General features: G+C 45.3%; 1 protein-coding gene across 4 annotated transcripts in view; it reads left to right on the top strand.

Moving 5' to 3' along the window:
• SIPA1 (signal-induced proliferation-associated 1) overlaps positions 1-23,986 on the top strand; it is a 106,227-nt gene that overhangs the window by 54,949 nt on the left and 27,292 nt on the right. For all 4 annotated transcript variants that reach the window (XM_083165549.1, XM_083165550.1, XM_083165548.1 and 1 more), the window contains exons 2-9: positions 1,602-2,870; positions 2,978-3,102; positions 3,942-4,130; positions 7,662-7,836; positions 8,143-8,246; positions 11,766-12,563; positions 23,294-23,568; positions 23,647-23,817. In XM_083165549.1, coding sequence (XP_083021675.1) covers positions 2,129-2,870; positions 2,978-3,102; positions 3,942-4,130; positions 7,662-7,836; positions 8,143-8,246; positions 11,766-12,563; positions 23,294-23,568; positions 23,647-23,817 — 2,579 coding nt within the window. In that variant the 5' untranslated portion in view covers positions 1,602-2,128. The remainder of the gene's footprint in view (positions 1-1,601; positions 2,871-2,977; positions 3,103-3,941; positions 4,131-7,661; positions 7,837-8,142; positions 8,247-11,765; positions 12,564-23,293; positions 23,569-23,646; positions 23,818-23,986) is intronic.

Raw genomic sequence — 23,986 nt, 5'->3', positions numbered from 1 at the left:
TATTGGGGCCTTTGATTTTTTTAAATATTGTCACGATTGTAGTCAACTAAAAAAATGGAGAGTGTCTCGCTACCTTTTGTTATGTTGTCATAGTAGGGTGGTTATCAGGTCTGCTTTACATGCATTAGTTCCTGAGTTCAATCCGCACTCAAACTATATTTATCTACATATTTATCATTTCTCAACATTTTCATCAGAACCATTTTTAATGAGCGATTACAAATGTAATTTCTTCTCTGCTAATTGGAGTAAATGTAATCTTAAAATGTATTTCCTTTATGCATAAAAATACGATACTACAGCAAACAATTGGTATAAAGATCTGGAGCAGGTTGAAATCATTGTATTATTCTATAAGGTTTGTAACAATGGCCCTTATTCTGATCGGTGCGGATTTTTCCGCATGCGGTCGTACCGCCGATGGTTTTCGACTGCGCATGTGCAGAGGTCACTCTGCGCATGTGCAAGCGGTTTCGCCGCACGTATTCTTTAGACGCCGCACAGGGGGCGGAGAGGGGCGTGAAGGGCTACTTAGCCTCATTACCCTATGCATACGCCCCGCGTTTCATGGGCGTTCCCATGCAAACGCAGGGCGTATGCATGGTAATGAAGCCGTGACGCATGTGTAGGGGGCGGGCATCTGACATCGCCGGATGTCAGCTGCCCGCCCCCATACATGATTTCATACGGACAAGTGTCCGTGTGGTCTAGGGTGGCGGGCGCTGGTGGAGCGTGCGGCCCTGCATTCGATGTTCGGCGACCATCGAATGCAGGGGCTGCTCCCAAGATGGAGGAGGCGTATCCCCGTCCACTTTCATGCGGACCGCCACATATCCGCGTACGGACGGAGGTGGCGATCCGTATGGAAGGCGGGGATTCGCCTGCACGGTCCTGGCCGCATATTCTGATCTGGCCGCACAGATCAGAATAAGGGCCAATGTTCTGTTGAATTGTAGAATTCTATCTAAATACCGCTTCCATAAATCACTCATTCCGGCCTGAGCATCACCAGAGCTCCGGAAGCTTCTTTCTGCCGCCATTCTATTCAGGACTCCACTGTTCACCTTACTTACGGCCTGATTCAGACCTGTTCGCTAGGATGCATATACTTGCAGCCTAGCGAACAGGTAAGAGCCACCCGATGCCCTGCTGAATGCCCGCCCAAATCCCCTCTGTAGAATGCTAGGGTATGTGTGCGCCAACTGGGCAAAAAAAATTTCGCCATTCGCAGATAAAAGTCAGTCTAACGATACTTTTATCTTGGCCGGAGATGGCTGAATTCGGGGCAGGTGCTGATGTCTGACGCCCCAGCAGGCCTCACCACGCCTCCTATCACAATGCGAACACCTCGGCGAGTGTGATACTTGCCGAAGGCATTTGCACAGGGGGTTTTCACATGCCCATATTCACAGACCCCCACCATCTTAAAAACCGGGGCCAAATTCAGACACAACCAAACTGTTCTGAATTGGCCCCTTATCCTTGCTGCACCGGGTGGGTAATGCATGATAAGCCGCAGTCATGTTATGTCGTATGCAAACATTCTCTCCGAGCACATTTGTTCTAATAGCTCTCTTATTTTCCTTTGTATTTCTTTGTAGAGCTGAATACTTTTGTGTGGACTAATCTGCATGGGGGGAAGGATAGATTGTTTGCTGCAGTCTCTTCGTTTTGCCATGGAATATTCAACAGAACATAAAGCACATGGGGACAAATAAAAGTAACAAAACTACCAAAGAGAGAGGATGTAAAAAAAGAAAAGAGCCAACTTGAGGAAACAATAAGAGGAACTAAGAACATAAAAAAACAATCTAACGCAAGAAAACTAATTTCCTCTCGTATGGTACAGGAAAATAATATCTAAAGTCAACGAAAATTGCAAATACCTAAACTGATAAACTCTGAGAAAGATATTTCAGCACATAATATGAGAGAACAGTTTGTTACATACAAAGAAAGTTAATCATCAAACAGCCAGGTGATAGGTATACAGTTAAACCCAGCACCAAAGTCAAAAAGTACATAGGAAAAACAAACAGAAAAGAAACAATTATTATAATCAAACACCATCAAGAAATGGAAGACTAGCAACCTTTTAAAACAACATCAATGAGTCCTTCCTCATGAGATGCAGTCCGATGACCTTTTTGTACGTAAATTGCGCCAACCTCCATCACGATCTTCCCCTCACAAAAGCTCCCATGACTCTAAATCACTGATAGCCACAGGGAACAATAGACATAACTGTGGGGCACGGTCCCTTTCAGAATCAGAGTTTGAACTTCGGGATAAAGGGACAGGCAGCCCATCTGCCCCACGTTTTAAAGATCCCTTCATACTGCTTGGGCTGGCTGGGAACAGCCAAGGGCCTCAAGTCCATGAGGTGAAGGAAAAGCCTCCTGAAGTAGATCCCGTAACCCCTCGGCCAAAGAGTTTTTCTCACCACGATATCCAAAGTATATTGTTTGATCCTTTTCGAAGAAGAGAATCTGAAGGTCGAAAGAATGTTAGAAGTGGAGCTTCTGCGGCCTCTCAGATCAGAACTTGTACTTCTTCCCCCAGAAGATCTTTATCATCTCCTGAAGATCCCGGGGACCCTGGAGATGGAAAAGACAATGAGCTCCTGCTCAGCTGTCCGTATTTCCGCAATGAAGTGGCAGGAGAAGCAGCAGAGGACCAAAAAGATGAAGGATGGGACTTTTCTTCTCTGTTCTCTCTAAATGCTCCACTTTTAAGTTGTCCTGTTAGAGGTCCCAATGCATCTGTATCTGTATTAGAAGAAGCTAGGGAGAGGATTAGGGATAGCAGCTACTTTGTAGAATATCAAGACCTGGGTGCACTATATTACCGAAAGTATTTTTATGGCAAAGGTTAGTAAAATTATCAATTTTTTTTGTCTATAATGTATTTTTTTATATAGTTAATCCCATGTATGTGTATGACTGGCCTGCTTTTACCTTTTTTTTTTTTTTGCTAGAACATCAGAACTTTTTTGGAGTTGATGAAAGACTGGGACCTGTGGCCATAAGCTTACGACGCGACGAGAGAGAAGGTGTCCAAGGAATGCAGTATAATTATAGAATTGTATTTCGAACAACTGAGGTAAAGGTTTTAGCTATCATTTACTACATTACTATAAACTGACACCTAGGGGGTGGATTCTATAAAGCTTCTAAACATGAAAGAGATGGGGTGAAATGTAATAGGATGAGAGATTCCGGAAGTGAGAGATTTGGTAAGAAATCTCCAGTTTTTTAAAAGCGGCAATCATTTACACTGCTAAATCAAACTGGTTTTGCAGTGTAAATGATTGCCGCTTTACAAAAAATAATGGAAATTTCTTATCAAATCTCTCACTTTCTGAATCTCTCATCCTATTGAATTTCACCCATGATGTTGCTCATAGCAACCAATCAGAATCTATAATTTTCTAGACTGCAATAGAGAAATGATAGACAGAATCTGTTTGGTTAATATGGGCAACATCATGTCTTTTCATTTTTAGAAGCTTTAGTACATTTAGCCCCTAGAAGTTGATTGCTTGCTATGGAAAACATCTCCACTTGTCCTCCTTAGTAGGTTTGATAAATCTCCCTCCTAGAGTTAAGGTGATATCATCAACATAAATTCTGTTCATCAAAGTTGATTGTTCTGTAAGATAATTCTTTCAGTAATGTGCCCTTATATTGCAATGGTAACGATAGTGTTGTCATAGGTACTGCAAACATTAATTGGGTTTATAGAAAAGTTACACTGAAGTCCTACAACATTTAATAACTGTTTCTATGAAATCTGATTATTCTGTCATCTTTCATTTTCTGATTTTCCAGAAGTTGTTGAGTGCCAATGAGGTCATCTGTTCTGCTCTCAGTATACCATGTTGCCTACGTTGTTTGTGTGTAGTTTGTATTTTTTCTTACTGCTTTCTTTTCCATGTGCAGTTGAAGACTCTTCGAGGATCCATACTCGAGGAAGCTTTTCCGTCATCAATCCGACCTAACTCTTCAAGGGCTATATCCCCGAAAAAACTTCTGGAATACATTGTACCAGAAGTCAACCTGCAAAACCTGCGATTGGCATCCAACTCCCCCAAAGTGCCAGAAACATTACTAAAGTTGGATGAACAGGGGGTAGGCTTTTAACTCAGCGTTTCTGTTCTGTTTCTAAAATGAAGATTTCTGCAGAATATTTTATGTGTTACTTTGAATTTAACATCTGATATTATATTATACAGGTTTGCTCTTCGGTATCTTGGCTTTGTGCTAGGCAGGGTATGGTAATGCAGACACTGTGCAGGCTATTCTTAGTCTCATTTATTTACATTGCACTGACATATTCTTATTCTATATACATATAGAAAACTTTATGCAAACTCCTCTGTCCCTACTACATATATCCTCACCACACACACACAGCCCAGCACCCCAGGTTACCGAGAAGCCAATAAACCTGCTAGTTTGTGTTTGCACAGTGAGAGGAAATGTGAAAGCTCAGAGGAAACCTACAAAAACACAGAGCGAGTGTACAACCTCATTGCAGACCCACGTCACAAAGTGAGAAAAGGCTTTGCCTTGTGTAGCAGTAAAAACGTAGCAGTATTCAGAGTAACAGTGCTGTTCTAACGGTACAAACTGATGTGAACTTTGTAATCGCTTCCACAAGTCTTCATATGCTTATATATGAAATGACTGCTGGTTTCTGCCTGTTTTTTGGAACTGCTTATGTTTTTAGGCACATTTAAAATAAAAATATATAAAATGCACTCTAAACCTAATGCAGTCGGATTTGGCGGCCATGCAGGGTGCCGCCTGAACGGGGATTGTTTTTTTAAAGAGGCAATCATTTACAAAGCATGGTTTTTCCTTGTAAATGATTGCCCCTTTAAAAAAACCTCTGAGTTTGGTCGGCTCCCGGCACGGCAGTCAGAATTTGGTGGCCATGCTTTACATCCAGCCCTATTTCTCAGATAACAATACCCCTTCTTTGCATACAAGTTAAATAGGGTTTTCATTTTTTTCATGCTGGATGTTGGAAGGGTTCATTGTTCTACTCAGAGCCCTTGTGGTCCTACTCTATAGATATAGAGGTACTCTTTACCTAGCACGGCGCCCACGATTTTGATCGTGGACATCGCAGGTAAAAAAATCGCGGGCATCGCGGCCATTGAATGCACTAAAAATCGGGTGCGACGCGAACGACGCGATGCCCGCGATTTCCCATAGGGATCAAATTTCTCAATTGACCCAATTTTACTGTTCAATGCCTCAATTGACCCGATTTTTCCATAGGAAACAATGTTAAATGGCCCACAGAGGCTAAATAGCCACCCTGAAGTGTGAAATGGCCCCCACAATTGTTAACGCCACCCCACGATCAACGTCAACCCGAAGCGTGGCGAGCGCAGCGGTACGCGTCCTACGACCTTTTCATACCCCCACTATCCACGTTGGCGTGGAGTTGAGAATAGAATAGTGTGGCGAGCCACCGAGCCCGAAGCGTGGCGAGGGGACGCGGATACCTTCACAGGTAAACGCGTCCCTTTGCGGGCTTCACAGGTATCCGCGTCCCCTCGCGGGGCTCGCTGCGCTCGCCACGCTTCGGGCTCAGTGGCTCGCTGCGCTCGCCACACTTTATATTCTCAACTCCACGCCGACGTGGATATTGGGGGCATGAAAAGGTCGTAGGACGCGTACCGCCGCCCCGCGCGGGCTCGCTGCGCTCGCCACGCTTCGGGTTCACGTTGATCGTGGGGTGGCGTTAACAATTGTGGGGGCCATTTCACACTTTAGGGTGCCTATTTGGCCTCTGTGGGCCATTTAACATTGTTTCCTATGGAAAAATCGGGTCAATTGAGAAATTTAACATTGTTCCCTATGGGAAATCGCGGGCATCGCGTTGGTCGCGTCGCACCCAATTTTTTAGTGCATTCAATGCCCGCGATGGGCGCCGTGCTAGGTAAAGAGTACCGATATAGATATAGATATGTTTATAAAAAATGATAAATACATATTCACACAATACTGTACAAAAGTTTGCTGCAAAGTAAGATTGCTTTCAAAGATAGAAATGTTATCAATATTTTCTTTTTAGCAAATTAACAAAATGTAAAGTGAATGAACAGAAGAAATAAAATCAATATTTGGTGTGACCACCTTTTGCCCTTTAAAACAAAATGAATTCAGTTATAGGTACACTTGCACACAGTTTGTGAAGGCTTCTTTCTCTTCATGTAATCCCAGACAGACATGACGGTGTTGAGATTAGGGCTCTGTGGTGGCCATATCATCACTCCCAGGGCTCCTTGTTCTTCTTTACGCTGAAGATAGATCTTAATGACATTGGCTGGGGGTTTGGGGTTGTTGTCCTGCTGCAGGAGCCAATCGGACCCTGATGTTATTGCCTGATGGATAAATACTGTAGCTGCCTGTATATTTATTAGCATTGAGGACTCTTAATCCTGACCAAATTCCCAACTCCATTTGCTGAAATGCAGCCTAAACTTAGTAGGAACCTCCATCATTCACTGTTGTCTGCAGACACGCCTTATCGTACCGCTGTCTAGCCCTTCAGCAAACAAACTGCCTTCTGTACAGGCAAATATTGAACATTTTGACTCACCAGTCCAAAACGCCTCCCATTTTTCTGCACCCCAGTTCTTATGTTATTAGGTATAGTTGAGTTGCTTGCCTTTTTGGCCACAATTCTTCCATGAAGACCACTGCTGGCCAGTCTTCTCTTAAAAAAAACCTGGTGCTTCTGGACATCTTCTGAATTTGAAGGGAAATGTGGATCAGATGAAAGACACATCATGCTTAAAGTTTTCTTTGCTGGCCACCTGTCTATGGTCCTCACCATTGCCAGTTACTTTGTGCTTCTGTAAAAGAGCTTGAACAGCCCATCTAGAAAACCCAGTCTGCTTTGAATTCTGCCTGGGAGAGACCTTGCTGATGCAGTTTAACTATACTGTGTCTTAATACAGTTACTATGGTGTATGACATGTGACATGAAACGGTCTTCCACAACCTCACCTTGGAGCAGAGTTTGCCTGTTCTCCACCCAGTTTAATGCCTCATACACAGCGGTTTTTGTTTAAAGTATTGTGTTTTAACCTGCATAGGAAGATGAAGATCATTATCACCTGGTTGGTTAATCATACATCTGACTAAAATTCTACAAAATACCTGACTTTGTGCAAAGGGTGGTTGCAACAAAAAAATTTTAAATTTCTCTTCCGTTCATTCACTTTGCATTTTGTTAATATAAAAACTAAACAATTAACTTATTTTTTTTAAAGTATTCTTACTTTGCAGCATTCTTACCACACCTGCCTAAAACTTGTGTATTGTGTGTGTGTGTGTGTGTGTGTGCATAATAATATAATATAATTAATGTCCCAATGTGAAGAATATAAGGGGTGAGATTTAATAGGATGAGAGTTTCAGAAAGTGAGAGATTTGGTGAGAAATCTCCACCTTTTTTTAATGCGGCAATCATTTACACTGCAATAACCTGGAGCTTTCTTACCAAATCTCTCACTTTCTGAATCTCTCATCCTATTAAATCTCACCCAATATGTTTATATATGCAGTGTACATATAATTGTGGATGTGTATATGTTTTTAGTATTTTTATTTATTTCATTTCTACCTCTTTGGCTCCAGCTCAGCTTTCAGAGAAAGATTGGTGTTTTGTACTGCCGAAGTGGACAGGCATCTGAGGAAGAGATGTATAACAATGAGATGGCAGGACCAGCCCTCCAAGAGTTCCTAGGCCTATTGGGGGATAAAGTCAGGCTGAAGGGGTTTGAGAAGTACCGAGCACAGCTGGACAACAAAAGTAAGAGATCCGTCTCTTCACATACTTACAGGCAAACCAGAAAAGCATCCAGGTGTATACAGTATGTATGAAGCAGTGATAAGGGAGGAGAAGTGGCCCATGGCAACCAATCAGCTGCTCTGTATAATGTATGCAAATGACTTCAGTGCTAATTGGTTGCCATGGGCTACATCTCCACCGGCTCACCTCCCCTCCCTTATCACTGCTTCATACATCTACCCCTCAGTTCTTGTTACTTTTCTTGTAAATGTATTTTTCACTTTAATGTGTAACTCCTCCCACTCATTGCACTCTACTTGTTCACAGCTGACAGTACGGGTACTCACTCTCTTTACACTCGCTACCAAGACTATGAGATCATGTTCCATGTTTCAACAATGCTTCCCTTTACCGCAAACAACAGTCAACAGGTAACTAAAATAAACAGTAATGGTTTCATTAATAGTAACAAGTGATCTGTGCAAGCAGGTATATGTACTTATGTGCTCCAATGTTGTAGTTTACACCAGGGGCGCTTTAAGAGAGGAGGAGGAGGTGGCCCGTGTGCAGCCTCCTTCATTTGGGGACCTCCTCTCTGCTAGCCGCTGCGCTGCACTACCCAGTGCGGTAGAGACTGTACTACGCATGTGCAGCCTCCTTAATTCGGGCCCCTCCTCTCTGCTAGCCGATGCGCCGCGCCGCCCAGTGCGGTAGAGTCTGAGCACTAGAGCGCTCAGACTGTACTACGCATGTGCAGCCTCCTTTATTCATGTCCGTCCTCTCTGCTAGCCGATGCGCCGCGCCGCCCAGTGCGGTAGAGTCTGAGCACTAGAGCGCTCAGACTGTACTACGCATGTGCAGCCTCCTTTATTCGGGCCTCTCCTCTCTGTTAGCCGCTGCACCGCCCAGTGCAGTAGAGTCTGAGCACTAGAGCGCTCAGACTGTACTACACATGTACAGCCTCCTTCATTCATGTCCGTCCTCTCTGCTAGCCGTTGCGCTGCGCCGCCCAGTGCACTAGAGTCTGAGCACTAGAGCGCTCAGACTGTACTACGCATGTGCAGCCTCCTTTATTCGGGCCTCTCCTCTCTGTTAGCCGCCGCGCCGCCCAGTGCGGTAGAGTCTGAGCACTAGAGCGCTCAGACTGTACTACACATGTGCAGCCTCCTTAATTCGGGCCCCTCCTCTCTGCTAGCCGATGCACTGCGCCACCCAGTGCAGTAGAGTCTGAGCCCTAGAGCGCTCAGACTGTACTACACATGTGCTGCCTCCTTAATTCGGGCCCCTCCTCTCTGCTAGCCGATGCGCTGCGCCGCCCAGTGCACTAGAGTCTGAGCACTAGAGCGCTCAGACTGTACTACACATGTGCAGCCTCCTTAATTCGGGCCCCTCCTCTCTGCTAGCCGATGCACTGCGCCGCCCAGTGCACTAGAGTCTGAGCACTAGAGCGCTCAGACTGTACTACACATGTGCAGCCTCCTTAATTCGGGCCCCTCCTCTCTGCTAGCCGATGCACTGCGCCACCCAGTGCAGTAGAGTCTGAGCCCTAGAGCGCTCAGACTGTATTACACATGTGCAGCCTCCTTAATTCGGGCACCTCCTCTCTGCTAGCCGATGCGCTTCGCCGCCCAGTGCAGTAGAGTCTGAGCACTAGAGCGCTCAGACTGTACTACGCATGTGCAGCCTCCTTAATTCGGGCCCCTCCTCTCTGCTAGCCGATGCGCTGCGCCGCCCAGTGCAGTAGAGTCTGAGCACTAGAGCGCTCAGACTGTACTACGCATGTGCAGCCTCCTTAATTCGGGCCCCTCCTCTCTGCTAGCCGATGCGCTGCGCCGCCCAGTGCAGTAGAGTCTGAGCACTAGAGCGCTCAGACTGTACTACGCATGTGCAGCCTCCTTAATTCGGGCCCCTCCTCTCTGCTAGCCGATGCGCTGCGCCGCCCAGTGCAGTAGAGTCTGAGCACTAGAGTGCTCAGACTGTACTACGCATGTGCAGCCTCCTTAATTCGGGCCCCTCCTCTCTGCTAGCCGATGCGCTGCGCCGCCCAGTGCAGTAGAGTCTGAGCACTAGAGCGCTCAGACTGTACTACGCATGTGCAGCCTCCTTAATTCGGGCCCCTCCTCTCTGCTAGCCGATGCGCTGCGCCGCCCAGTGCAGTAGAGTCTGAGCACTAGAGCGCTCAGACTGTACTACGCATGTGCAGCCTCCTTAATTCGGGCCCCTCCTCTCTGCTAGCCGATGCGCTGCGCCGCCCAAAGCGCTCAGACTGTACTACACATGTGCAGACCTCTTGAAAAAAGGTGCAGCGGACATTTTACCGGCGATTGCAGCAGTGCTGCTGCCTTCATCATGGGACTCCAGAGGGTAAGTATTCAGAAAATGTGTGTATTGTGTGGGGCCCCTTGAACTCAGAAGCCCATGTGCAACGCGCACATTTGTCCCTTTATAAATACACCACTGGTTTACACTAATAAGGCACAGATCACAGTTTAAAAAAAACTCAGGCAAAAAATCTTATTTGTAGGATATGAGGGTAATTGTAGTGTGCTTGTTTGTTCAGATACTGTATTAATAATTATTATTCCACAGGTATAAGATGTTGGCAAGGTTAAATGCTTTATTTCATTAAAAAGGAAAATCCCTTTGGTTTGTGATATACTGTAGTACTTCATATTAGGCCATCCGCATTTACTGTAATGTTATGGTAAGACTTATTAATTTGCATATTAAGCAATGAAAATGAGTTTGATTAAATTATAACATAATATCTCGGTATCAGGGTTAATATAATTGAATGAAAGCAATTTGATAGCTGTAAAGAATGTTTACAACATATGGTGACATTATTAAAACCTTACTAAAAAGTAAAAGAGTTTTATTATGTATTCAGATTTTATGATATTACCTCAAAATTGTATTTTATATTAACCGTTTGAGTGCCAAGTGAATTTGTCTACATAGGTGTGAAGATTTCCAAGCAAACATTTGTATTCACCGTAATGACCTGTAATGTTTACCTTATATAGGAAAACGATTTTTATTTGGATTTATATAACAAATGTGAGCGACGCTGGCAATTTCGCAAATATTTTGAGCATCTCTCAACAGAGATGTTGGCAATTAAAGGGTTAATGAATGCCTTTGGGGAGTTTTGCACTCTCTGGGGAGTTCGCTTATTGATGGGGAAGGTCGCTGGGGTCCGCTCAGCGTTTCATGGGTGCACCCCTAGAAATGTTCAGCACATTAAATCACATTGTTTAAGTGTGTACACACGGGGAGATTTGGCAGGATATTTTGACTATATAGTTTTACCTTGCGATCCCGATGCACGATCCCGCACAGCACAAATGGAAGCCAGATAGACAGGACTGCATTGACTATACTATATAGTATCACATCGAGATCCAATAGCGCGGCCGTTGACCGTGTGCACACACCTTTAACTTTTTTATTTATTTTGCAGGTTCTCTAATTTTTATAAATCATTTTCTTGAAATACAAAATAAAAAGTTTTAAGCAATTGCTATTAGTGTATTAGGTTATAATACGTAGTCTCAGGGTGCACCCACTATATCTCTATGTGTCATTTGTTCTCCTTATCTCTGCTTGGGGCGGATGTCACATCACGTCAGCGCCTGCCCCCATTTCGGACCAAAGGGTGGAAAAATCATTTGATGGTGTGCGACCATTGAATGATCTTTCCTCCATTCGGTCCCATGTATACATACGCGGTGGCATGCTAGTGCGGGGCCATACGTGCAGCATTTACCCGAATACACGCCGCTTAGCGGACAGGTCTGTACTGAGCCCATAGTAACCTTTCATGAACACTGATTCCATCACTGACTTTAATTAATTACTGAATTTTTTCTTTTATTTTTGATTTGGGTTTTCTAGAGTTTTTTTCTTGTCATTTTCTTAAACTATACTTTTATCTGTTTTCTCTGCAGTTGCTTCGCAAGAGACATATTGGTAATGACATTGTGACGATTATTTTCCAAGAACCAGGGGCTCTACCCTTTACTCCCCAGACCATCCGGTCCCATTTCCAGCATGTGTTCATTGTGGTCTGCGTTCACAATCCGTGCACTCCTCATACCACCTACACTGTTGCTGTTACCCGCACAGCCGACACACCACCCTTCGGTCCGCCTCTGCCCACTACTCTATTCCGACACTCACCTGAACTTAGGGACTTCCTGCTCTCTAAGGCTGTAAATGGCGAAAACGCAGCCGAGCGCGGTGGAAAGTTTTTAGCCATGGCCACACGAACCAGAGAAGAATACTTGAAGGACCTAGCTTGCGATCATGTTACCACCACTACTTTGGAGTCATGCTCTTCTAAACTCACTATTTTGAGTCTTTCTAAGAAAAGGGACCGGGCTGGCAGCACTGGCCCTGGGGACAAAGCTGGAAAAGGAAGTCGTTGGGCATACACTGTTCCTCCAGAATTCCATAGCTCTGGGGCCTTAGTGTGGACAGTTAAAGCCACAAATGTCTGCATTCCTGAAAGTGTCTACATGCTGGGGATTTCGTCTGAGATGCTTGTGTTAGTAGATCCAAAAAAGGAGCGAGAGGGAGCGGTATGCTTTCACTGCTCATGCAGAGATGTACTTGGGTGGACATACTCATCTAAAGGGGGACTGGACCTGTACTACGGACGGGCAGGAAGACTGTCGCTCTGTCCAATTGCTAACAGTGACAGTGCGGTGGAAGAAGAGGTGAACCACATTGTCAAGAGACTGCAGGTGAGTAATAGGGTTACAAAGAATGTACAAAGATGTGAAATTGCTTGAAATATGTACATAAAGTGTCAATGTAATATGGGTGTGGATGGGGGTCTGAAGATTAATAGAATGGTAAGAGTATGATGATCTTTAAAAGCTGCAGAGTGACACTTTTTCCCATCAGACCCCTAAATGATCAAATTGTTAATGTTGGTGCATCCTATTAGCCCTGTTGACGGCATCTCTTCTGCCAATTCCCACTGTTATCTGGGATTATGCTTCACGTGCCTCAAGCACACAAAACATAATCCCCGATAAACAGCTGCTGGGACCTGCGATATCATGGGATTTATCTGTGATGTCATCTCTGATCTCGGGTCCATTTTTGAGTATGAGGTTTGGCATAGTGAAATTTACATTTCCCTGACTCTAAAAGTATTGGATGGTTTATTAAAAGGAAAAGAAGAAAAAATGTTTTTTAGGCAAAAATGGTTTGTTCTCAGAAGATGGAGCTTATACCTATTGGTGAAAGTCCCTCAAGTGAGGATGGCAGCCACTGGTTATTACGGACCCAATATCCTCAGGAGAACTCCCTAACAATTTGACACTTGGGGTGAGATTTAATAGGATGAGAGAATCAGATAGTGAGAGATTTGGGAAGAAATCTCCAGTTTTTTTTAAATCGGCAATCATTTACACTGCAAAATCAAACTATATTTGCAGTGTAAATGATTGCCGCTTTAAAAAAACTGGAGATTTCTTCCCAAATCTCTCACTTTCTGAATCTCTCATCCTATTAAACCTCACCCTAGATGTCCCACACCTACGGAATCGCTTATAGGTCCGATCCAATAGATTTTATGTTCAGTCTCTATGATCAGATCCGATTCGCTTGGGACCGTGCATGGGGGTCGGATGGGATCTTAAACACATCCGATTTGGGCATCTCCTACTCTTCCAGTTCTCTTCACATGTAAAAGGCTGAACTGGCTCACACATGTGTGTGACTCTTACCTGCTATGCCAGTGATGGCTAACCTTGACACTCCAGCTGTTGTTGAACTACACATCCCAGCATGTCCTGCTACTGTTTTACTATTTGGCCATGCTAAAACTGATGCAGGGCATGCTGGGATGTGTAGTTCAACAACAGCTGGAGTGTCAAGGTTAGCCATCGCTGTGCTATGCTGTTGAGGCAGACATTGGCTGGAGATACATTCCTTTTTTCACAATAATATTTAGTACATCAAGCAGGTTCTGTACGAGACCTCAGCTGAGAGATTTGCTGGAAAATTTTGTACTGGGAAATGGGGGTGATGATTCAATGTAAATGTATCTATCTCATCTTCTTCTGCCCTGCTGTGGTTGGGAAGAGTAGGTGGATAGTTGGAGACCTGCTGTGGCTGCTGCAGCAGCTTCTGTCCTGCTGTGGTTGGGTAGGTGGATAGTTGGAGATTTGCTCTGGCTGCTGCAGTAGCTTCTGCCCAGTTGTGGTTGGCGAGGGTAGGTGGATAGTTGCTCTGGCTGAGGCAGCAGCTACTGCCCTGCCGTAGTTGGGAAGGGTAGGTGGATAGTTGCTCTGGCTGCTGCAGCATCTTCTGACCTGCCGTGGTTGGGAAGGGTAGGTGGGTAGTTGGAGACTTGCTGTACCTGCTGCAGCAGCTCCTGCCCTGCTGTGGTTGGGAAGGGAAGGTGGATAGTTTGAGACTTGCTCTGGCTTCTGCAGCAGCTCCTGCCCTGCTGTGGTTGGGAAGGGAAGGTGTCTAGTTGGAAACCTGCTCTGACTGCTGCAGCAGCTCCTGTCCTGCTGTGGTTGGGAAGGGAAGGTGGATAGTTGGAGACTTGCTCTGGCTGCTGCAGCAGCTCCTGTCCTGCTGTGGTTGGGAAGGGAAGGTGGATAGTTGGAGACCTGCTCTGGCTGCTGCAGCAGCTTCTGCCCTGCTGTGGTGGGAAAGGGAAGGTGGATAGTTGGAGACCTGCTCTGGCTTCTGCAGCAGCACCTGCCCTGCTGTGGTTGGGAAGGGAAGGTGTCTAGTTGGAGACCTGCTCTGGCTGCTGCAGCAGCTGTTGCCCTGGTGTGGTTGGGAAGGGTAGGTGCAGAATTGTACCTGTTTTCAGTACGATTCTGATCCGATCTGGTCATTTGTTAGACTGGAGATTTTACCTGCTGCACTAAAGATTCGTTATCTACATTGAATTGGGTACCGATCGTGTCCAGATTACTCCAATCCATCGGGCGAGCATTGTATGATTTCAAGGAAATCCGTTTCACGATCTTCACATGATCATGGTCGTTCTGGTGTGTACCCAACATAAGACTAATAAGAAATTATAAATATAATTAAAGGTAATTGCACTTTTGGAGCATGGCTACAGTAACATATTAGGGTCACTATGAGGGCATAGCAAGGACATGCACCATATGTTGCAGGGGACAAGGTTTCCTGTCCGCTGAGCTGCAGACCAGATATTTTTCAAAAGCAGAACATAGAAACAGTAATACAGTTCTGTTTAGGTATATTCTGCCTGTGCAACTCTTTTGCTGTTCCTTCTTCCATGGAGCACTTACAATACGAGATGCGGCTACAACCACTTCTGTTTTTTACATTTCCCATCATGCACTGGGTTCACTTATACGTTGAGGGGGAATATAGATCTGTGCATACTTCCCGAAGCATAGCGAGTAAAGGGAAGGTACGGAGGAAGATTACCTAGGCGAGAACATGCTGTACTCCAATCATGTTCTTAGTGTAGATCAGGCATGTCCAAACTGCGGCCCTCCAGCTGTTGTGAAACTACACATCCCAGCATGCCTGGCCACAGTTTTAGTATTCCCTAAAAGCAAAACTGTGGCAAGGCATGATGGGACTTGTAGTTTCACAACAGCTGGAGGGCCACAGTTTGGACATGCCTGCTGTAGATTCTTGGGGTGGGAGGTAATAGCGTCTGAGTTCAGCAGCCAAATGTGTACATTTTTAAAGGGGCTATCATTTACAAAGCAAAACCATGACTTGTGAATGATTGCCCCTTTAAAAAATGCCTGCGTTTGACCAACACCCCGCATGGCCGCTGAACTTCCTACCCTTTGGGTGAGATTTAATAGAATGAGAGATTCAGAAAGTGAGAGATTTGGTAAGAAATCTCCAGTATATTTAAAGCGGCAATCATTGTAAAACCAGTTTGATGTTGCAGTGTAAATGATTGCCGCTTTTAAAAAACTGGAGATTTCTTACCAAATCTCTCACTTTCTGAATCTCTCATCCTATTAAATCTCACCCTTTATGTCTAACTTATCATGTTTATTTTGTTAAATACATGTTGCACAAAGCACTATGCAGTAATATAGCCAAATAACCTGAGAATGGGGCCTCTTGTAACAGGTACATCCTCCATTTATGTAGCCCAGTAAAATTTGCTATAATAACTGAAGCAATGCAGTCTATGAAACAGTAGATGGAGCTATTGAGCACAATTAAATTTTTTGCTAAGAAGCCAACGACATTGGGTCTTTTTTCTTGGGTTGGGTGCCTATGAAAATCCCCATACACACTTGCGGCATCAGTAAGTGAATACATACTTGCCGGTGGGGAAGGGAGTGTTGGTGCGGGGAGCGATGACCATGCTGCAGCCAGGACCTTCCTCATCAGAACAAATAGGACGAGGGAGGGGGTCATTAACAAGGCACGGTCCCGCCGCATCGGTAACGACATTTTATTTATTTATTAACAGGTTCTTATATAGCGCACACATATTCCGCAGCGCTGTACAGAGCATAGTTATGAGCAAAAACACATAACGAATTACAGCACAAGACAGTTTAGGACAAGTACATGGTTAATATGGATAGTTACATCAGGGGACCGGACACTGAAGCAATCATCAGGGTGGCAGTGGTTTCTATATTCTAATAAAGGCACATGAGGAGAGAGGGCCCTGCTCGTGAGAGCTTACATTCTAAACCGGAGGGTTAGACAGACAGGGGTAACACAGAAGGGAAAGAGGTGAGCATAAACAGGTTAGGATGAGAGATGGTCAGGTTTTATGCAGGAGGGTGGGAAGAGGTCAGCTTAGTGTTTTATATTGTAAGTCTAAAAAAGCTCTGGGGCATCCAAGAGTAGACAGCAGAGAGACAGATGGAGAAATGAGTGAGGATAGAGGGAGAGAGATGATGAGGGGAGCGGTAGGTTACAGTGTTATCAGCATAGAGGTGAGTGAGGATAGAGGGAGAGAGATCAGGAGAGGAGAGGTAGATTACAGTGTTATCAGCATAGAGGTGAGTGAGGATAGAGGGAGAGAGATCAGGAGAGGAGCGGTAGATTACAGTGTTATCAGCAAAGAGGTGAGTGAGGATAGAGGGAGAGAGATCAGGAGAGGAGCGGTAGATTACAGTATTATCAGCATAGAGGTGAGTGAGGATAGAGGGAGAGAGATCAGGAGAGGAGCGGTAGATTACAGTATTATCAGCATAGAGGTGAGTGAGGATAGAGGGAGAGAGATCAGGAGAGGAGAGGTAGATTACAGTGTTATCAGCATAGAGGTGAGTGAGGACAGAGGGAGAGAGATCAGGAGAGGAGAGGTAGATTACAGTGTTATCAGCATAGAGGTGAGTGAGGACAGAGATCAGGAGAGGAGCGGTAGATTACAGTATTATCAGCATAGAGGTGAGTGAGGACAGAGGGAGAGAGATCAGGAGAGGAGAGGTAGATTACAGTGTTATCAGCATAGAGGTGAGTGAGGATAGAGGGAGAGAGATCAGGAAAGGAGCGGTAGATTACAGTGTTATCAGCATAGAGGTGAGTGAGGACAGAGGGAGAGAGATCAGGAGAGGAGAGGTAGATTACAGTGTTATCAGCATAGAGGTGAGTGAGGATAGAGGGAGAGAGATCAGGAGAGGAGAGGTAGATTACAGTATTATCAGCATAGAGGTGAGTGAGGATAGAGGGAGAGAGATCAGGAGAGGAGAGGTAGATTACAGTATTATCAGCATAGAGGTGAGTGAGGACAGAGGGAGAGAGATCAGGAGAGGAGAGGTAGATTACAGTGTTGTCAGCATAGAGGTGAGTGAGGATAGAGGGAGAGAGATCAGGAGAGGAGAGGTAGATTACAGTGTTATCAGCATAGAGGTGAGTGAGGATAGAGGGAGAGAGATCAGGAGAGGAGCGGTAGATTACAGTGTTATCAGCATAGAGGTGAGTGAGGATAGAGGGAGAGAGATCAGGAGAGGAGAGGTAGATTACAGTGTTATCAGCATAGAGGTGAGTGAGGATAGAGGGAGAGAGATCAGGAGAGGAGAGGTAGATTACAGTGTTATCAGCATAGAGGTGAGTGAGGATAGAGGGAGAGAGATCAGGAGAGGAGAGGTAGATTACAGTGTTATCAGCATAGAGGTGAGTGAGGATAGAGGGAGAGAGATCAGGAGAGGAGAGGTAGATTACAGTGTTATCAGCATAGAGGTGAGTGAGGATAGAGGGAGAGAGATCAGGAGAGGAGCAGTAGATTACAGTGTTATCAGCATAGAGGTGAGTGAGGATAGAGGGAGAGAGATCAGGAGAGGAGAGGTAGATTACAGTGTTATCAGCATAGAGGTGAGTGAGGATAGAGAGAGATCAGGAGAGGAGAGGTAGATTACAGTGTTATCAGCATAGAGGTGAGTGAGGATAGAGGGAGAGAGATCAGGAGAGGAGAGGTAGATTACAGTGTTATCAGCATAGAGGTGAGTGAGGATAGAGGGAGGGAGATCAGGAGAGGAACGGTAGATTACAGTATTATCAGCATAGATGTGAGTGAGGATAGAGGGAGAGAGATCAGGAGAGGAGAGGTAGATTACAGTGTTATCAGCATAGAGGTGAGTGAGGATAGAGGGAGAGAGATCAGGAGAGGAGAGGTAGATTACAGTGTTATCAGCATAGAGGTGAGTGAGGATAGAGGGAGAGAGATCAGGAGAGGAGAGGTAGATTACAGTATTATCAGCATAGAGGTGAGTGAGGACAGAGGGAGAGAGATCAGGAGAGGAGCGGTAGATTACAGTATTATCAGCATAGAGGTGAGTGAGGATGGAGGCAGAGAGATCAGGAGAGGAGAGGTAGATTACAGTGTTATCAGCATAGAGGTGAGTGAGGATAGAGGGAGAGAGATCAGGAGAGGAGCGGTAGATTACAGTGTTATCAGCATAGATGTGAGTGAGGATAGAGGGAGAGAGATCAGGAGAGGAGAGGTAGATTCCAGTATTATCAGCATAGAGGTGAGTGAGGATAGAGGGAGAGAGATCAGGAGAGGAGAGGTAGATTACAGTATTATCAGCATAGAGGTGAGTGAGGACAGAGGGTGAGAGATCAGGAGAGGAGAGGTAGATTACAGTGTTATCAGCATAGAGGTGAGTGAGGACAGAGGGAGAGAGATCAGGAGAGGAGAGGTAGATTACAGTGTTATCAGCATAGAGGTGAGTGAGGACAGAGGGAGAGAGATCAGGAGAGGAGAGGTAGATTACAGTATTATCAGCATAGATGTGAGTGAGGACAGAGGGAGAGAGATCAGGAGAGGAGAGGTAGATCACAGTGTTATCAGCATAGAGGTGAGTGAGGATAGAGGGAGAGAGATCAGGAGAGGAGAGGTAGATTACAGTGTTATCAGCATAGAGGTGAGTGAGGATAGAGGGAGAGAGATCAGGAGAGGAGCGGTAGATTTCAGTATTATCAGCATAGAGGTGAGTGAGGATAGAGGGAGAGAGATCAGGAGAGGAGAGGTAGATTACAGTATGATCAGCATAGAGGTGAGTGAGGATAGAGGAAGAGAGATCAGGAGAGGAGAGGTAGATTACAGTGTTATCAGCATAGAGGTGAGTGAGGATAGAGGGAGAGAGATCAGGAGAGGAGAGGTAGATTACAGTGTTATCAGCATAGAGGTGAGTGAGGATAGAGGAAGAGAGATCAGGAGAGGAGAGGTAGATTACAGTGTTATCAGCATAGAGGTGAGTGAGGATAGAGGGAGAGAGATCAGGAGAGGAGAGGTAGATTACAGTATTATCAGCATAGATGTGAGTGAGGATAGAGGGAGAGAGATCAGGAGAGGAGCGGTAGATTACAGTATTATCAGCATAGAGGTGAGTGAGGATAGAGAGAGATCAGGAGAGGAGAGGTAGATTACAGTATTATCAGCATAGAGGTGAGTGAGGATAGGGAGAGAGATCAGGAGAGGAGAGGTAGATTACAGTGTTATCAGCATAGAGGTGAGTGAGGACAGAGGGAGAGAGATCAGGAGAGGAGAGGTAGATTACAGTATTATCAGCATAGAGGTGAGTGAGGATAGAGGGAGAGAGATCAGGAGAGGAGAGGTAGATTACAGTATTATCAGCATAGAGGTGAGTAAGGATAGAGGGAGAGAGATCAGGAGAGGAGAGGTAGATTACAGTGTTATCAGCATAGAGGTGAGTGAGGATAGAGGGAGAGAGATCAGGAGAGGAGAGGTAGATTACAGTGTTATCAGCATAGAGGTGAGTGAGGACAGAGGGAGAGAGATCAGGAGAGGAGAGGTAGATTACAGTGTTATCAGCATAGAGGTGAGTGAGGATAGAGGGAGAGAGATCAGGAGAGGAGAGGTAGATTACAGTGTTATCAGCATAGAGGTGAGTGAGGACAGAGGGAGAGAGATCAGGAGAGGAGAGGTAGATTACAGTATTATCAGCATAGAGGTGAGTGAGGATAGAGGGAGAGAGATCAGGAGAGGAGCGGTAGATTACAGTGTTATCAGCATAGAGGTGAGTGAGGACAGAGGGAGAGAGATCAGGAGAGGAGAGGTAGATTACAGTATTATCAGCATAGAGGTGAGTGAGGATAGAGGGAGAGAGATCAGGAGAGGAGCGGTAGATTACAGTATTGTCAGCATAGAGGTGAGTGAGGATAGAGGGAGAGACATCAGGAGAGGAGAGGTAGATTACAGTGTTATCAGCATAGAGGTGAGTGAGGATAGAGGGAGAGAGATCAGGAGAGGAGCGGTAGATTACAGTGTTATCAGCATAGAGGTGAGTGAGGATAGAGGGAGAGAGATCAGGAGAGGAGAGGTAGATTACAGTGTTATCAGCATAGAGGTGAGTGAGGATAGAGGGAGAGAGATCAGGGGCGGGATGTTATAACATCCGCGGCCCCCCTTCGCCGGACATCGCATTTTTAATAACGGCATATGCTATAACATATGCCGTTATTCATGCAAGGGACAGCTCTTGCGGTAAGAGCTGTCCCTTGCGATGCGGTGCCGGCACTGGACTTCCGGGTCTGTGACCCGGGAGTCCATCTGCGCATGCGCAGACCCCGGCGCCGGCCGCAGGGCACGCTGGGAGGGATCCGTGACGGATCCCTCAAACAGCGCTGCGGTAAGAAGCCCATAGGCTTCTGCAGGGATTCGCCAGCTTTAGCTGGCGATTCCCTCCGCAGCGCTGACACTGCGGAGGCGCCATATAGCATATAGAAATGCGGTAGAAACCCCGAAAACGGGGTTTTTACCGCATTTCTGCTATATAGCATCCCGCCCCAGGAGAGGGGTGGTAGATTATAGTGTTATCAGCATAGAGGTGAGTGAGGATAGAGGGAGAGAGATCAGGAGGGGAGCGGTAGATTTTAGTATTATCAGCATAGAGGTTGCATAGAGGACATGTAGTGCACATACTAGGCGATATGGTAAAAGATACGGCTCAGAACGGTGCTTCTGAGTGATACAGTGTTTTTATGTTTTACTATGATTAGTGTGTTTGGTACTTATTTGGGCAGCACTCCTTTCCCACACTTTGGGGCGAGATGTACTAAGACTTGAAAACTGACAAAATACAGAGTGATAAACCACCAACTAATCAGCGCCTAACTGTCATTTTCCAATCTCATCCTGTCACATGGCACAGGTTGCCCATCTCCCTGAAGCGACCATAGTTCGCAAAGGTATCCGGACTGATCATAGAATGACTCTAGGTCGACACTCAAAAGGTCGACAGGGTCTAAAGGTTGACACTCAAAAGGTCGACAGGGGTTAAAGTTCAATAGACAATATGTCAACATGGCCAAAAGCTGGACATGAAAAAGGTCGACATGCATTTTTTTACAAAATTTTTAGCCGACATGTGCCGACAGGCGGTATTTCATGCCCTACCATCCAGTAGGGTGTGGTGGGAGAATAAAATAGTGTGCCGAGTGCAGTAAGGCAAGTGGATGCGGTACACTAAGACAGTGTCCATGTCAACCTATGTCGATATAGACACCCTATAAACATTAAAAACTCATGTTGACCTTTTGACCATGTTGACCTTTTGACCATGTTGACCTTTTACATGTCGACCTTTGGACCCTGTCGACCTTTTCAATGCCGACCTTTGGACCGTGATTAGTGGGCGACCATATGACTGCAGATGTTTTATACCATAACCGTTCTCGCTTGCTCTGCACCAAATCAGATGACTTATGTTCAATGTGATAGACAAAACCAATGCAAGTGACTGGCATAATACGGGGTACTGCTGCCCGCTGGCAGGTAGGGCACACATTTGTAGTTTGCAGGGGCTGTCGAAAACCCTGGCACTGACCCAGGCTCCGCCTAATGAGGGGAGGGGGTCAGTGGCAGGTAAAATAAGTGTCACAACCTCTCCAGGACCACAATAGACTGGAAGAGAAAAGAGGACATAAATATGTCACACAACCTGCTGTATCAATGGTTATTTTATATTATTATAGACCAATAACCTTTAATTACATTAATTACAATACATAAATTTGTGGGTATAAAATTAATAATAAGAAAAAAGATAAAAAATGGTAATTAATAAAAATGGACAATCTGGAATAGTGGTGCAGTTATAAACCAGTAGCTGTGAGGCTTAGTTGCTGGGTTAGGCTTCCTCTTATATGGGATCCTGTATGTGGACTGTGTACACCAAAAATTTGTCTGGACAGTTCTTTTTGAACCACTCACGATTCCGGGGTAAAGTCATGCGCTGAGTTGCGGATGAAGATGGTGACCCTCTGGAGTGGTGCCGATGGCTTTATGTCCTGCTGGTGGGCCAAAGACTTTTGCTGGCGCTGAGTACCACATCCTGGTTCAGGAATCCAAGTTTGTAATCCACAGGTTAGAGGATTGGTGATGAGGGGTTTGTGCCTGTGGGGGGTGTCCGTTGCTGACGCATTTCGCTGGGGGACTCCCAGCTTTTTCTCCAGGACCACGTTAAACAGCGCCTTAATGTACTTTACGATATCTTATTGGGAATCCTCTCCCCCTCATTCCCCACTTGCATATTGCCAACCTAATCCATTTTTTAATTCTCTTTTACTTTTGTATATAACATTCTCATGTGAGACACCTACATCTGATACATCATAATTGGACAAACCAGAATCCAGCACCTATACAACTTTGGTTTTCTCAATACGTTGATCACAGGAGGATTTTTGGTGACCCTCGCTTTCCATGGGGGCAGCAGGATTCTGCACCTTGGGACTACTTCATTCTTTGTTTCTAACGAGAGAGAGAACAGAAGCCTATGGTCATGTAATGTAACTATGGAAGTGTTAGAGAGTGTGGAGGTCATGCAGCATCTGAAGGGGTATACATTGCCTTGCTGTCTCAGTTCAGTCTGTGTGTCTGCTTCATGGGATGTGCTTAAATATCTGTTTAGAGAACACCGTAAATGTGCAGGTGAAGAAGCCAAACTATCAACTTTGAAATCCCTCCACATTCTATCCTGAACTTCGTTAACTCCACATATATTTATCACTTTAGGTTGTGTCTGGTGGCTGTGAGACCCGGGAAATTCCATTGCTGAGAAATGGTCTTGGGCAGCTCGGTTTTAATGCAGATTCCGGTGGCTTTGTGACGGAGGTGGAGAGGTTTAGCATGGCAGAGACTGTAGGACTTTGTCCTGGAGCAAGACTGGTAGCCATTTGCGGGCAGCCCTTCTGTTCTTTGACCACTGAGGATGTCCGCTCTCTTTTCATTCGTGCAAAGAAGGTGACCGTAACTACTCTGCCGCCAGATGAATCGGCCAAGCCCCGCAGGTAAATAAAAGCAAGAGTAATTACTTACATGGCCATTTAAATGTCTAAGTGCTTCATTATTTAAATCTTGATCCTCAGGAGCTTCTCTGAGCTGTATGTGAGGTCACTGCAGGAACAGAGAATCCTGAGACGTTCAGATGGAGATTTAGAAGAAAAGGATGACGGGACATCCAGAAAAGCAGATCCTGCTCCAGAGACTAAGAACATCCTGCGCACTCTTTCTGTGCAGGAGGAGAGGACAGATTTCAGGTAGCACAATGCATTGAAGTCTAGAAAAGACAAAATATAAACATTTATCAATTTAATGGTTTATTTAAAAAAAATTGTCAACTTTGTTCCATATTTGACAGGAAGAATTGGCCACACAATAATGACCAAACTCCCGTCCTTCTCGCACTTGCCTAGGATGTTGGGAATT

This window comes from Crinia signifera, chromosome 11, assembly GCF_055691185.1.
Source record: "Crinia signifera chromosome 11, ASM5569118v1, whole genome shotgun sequence".
In the NCBI taxonomy this organism is placed as follows: Eukaryota; Metazoa; Chordata; class Amphibia; order Anura; family Myobatrachidae; genus Crinia; species Crinia signifera.
The sequence above is the reverse complement of the archived record's forward strand: the minus strand, read 5'-3'. Positions and strand labels throughout refer to the sequence as shown.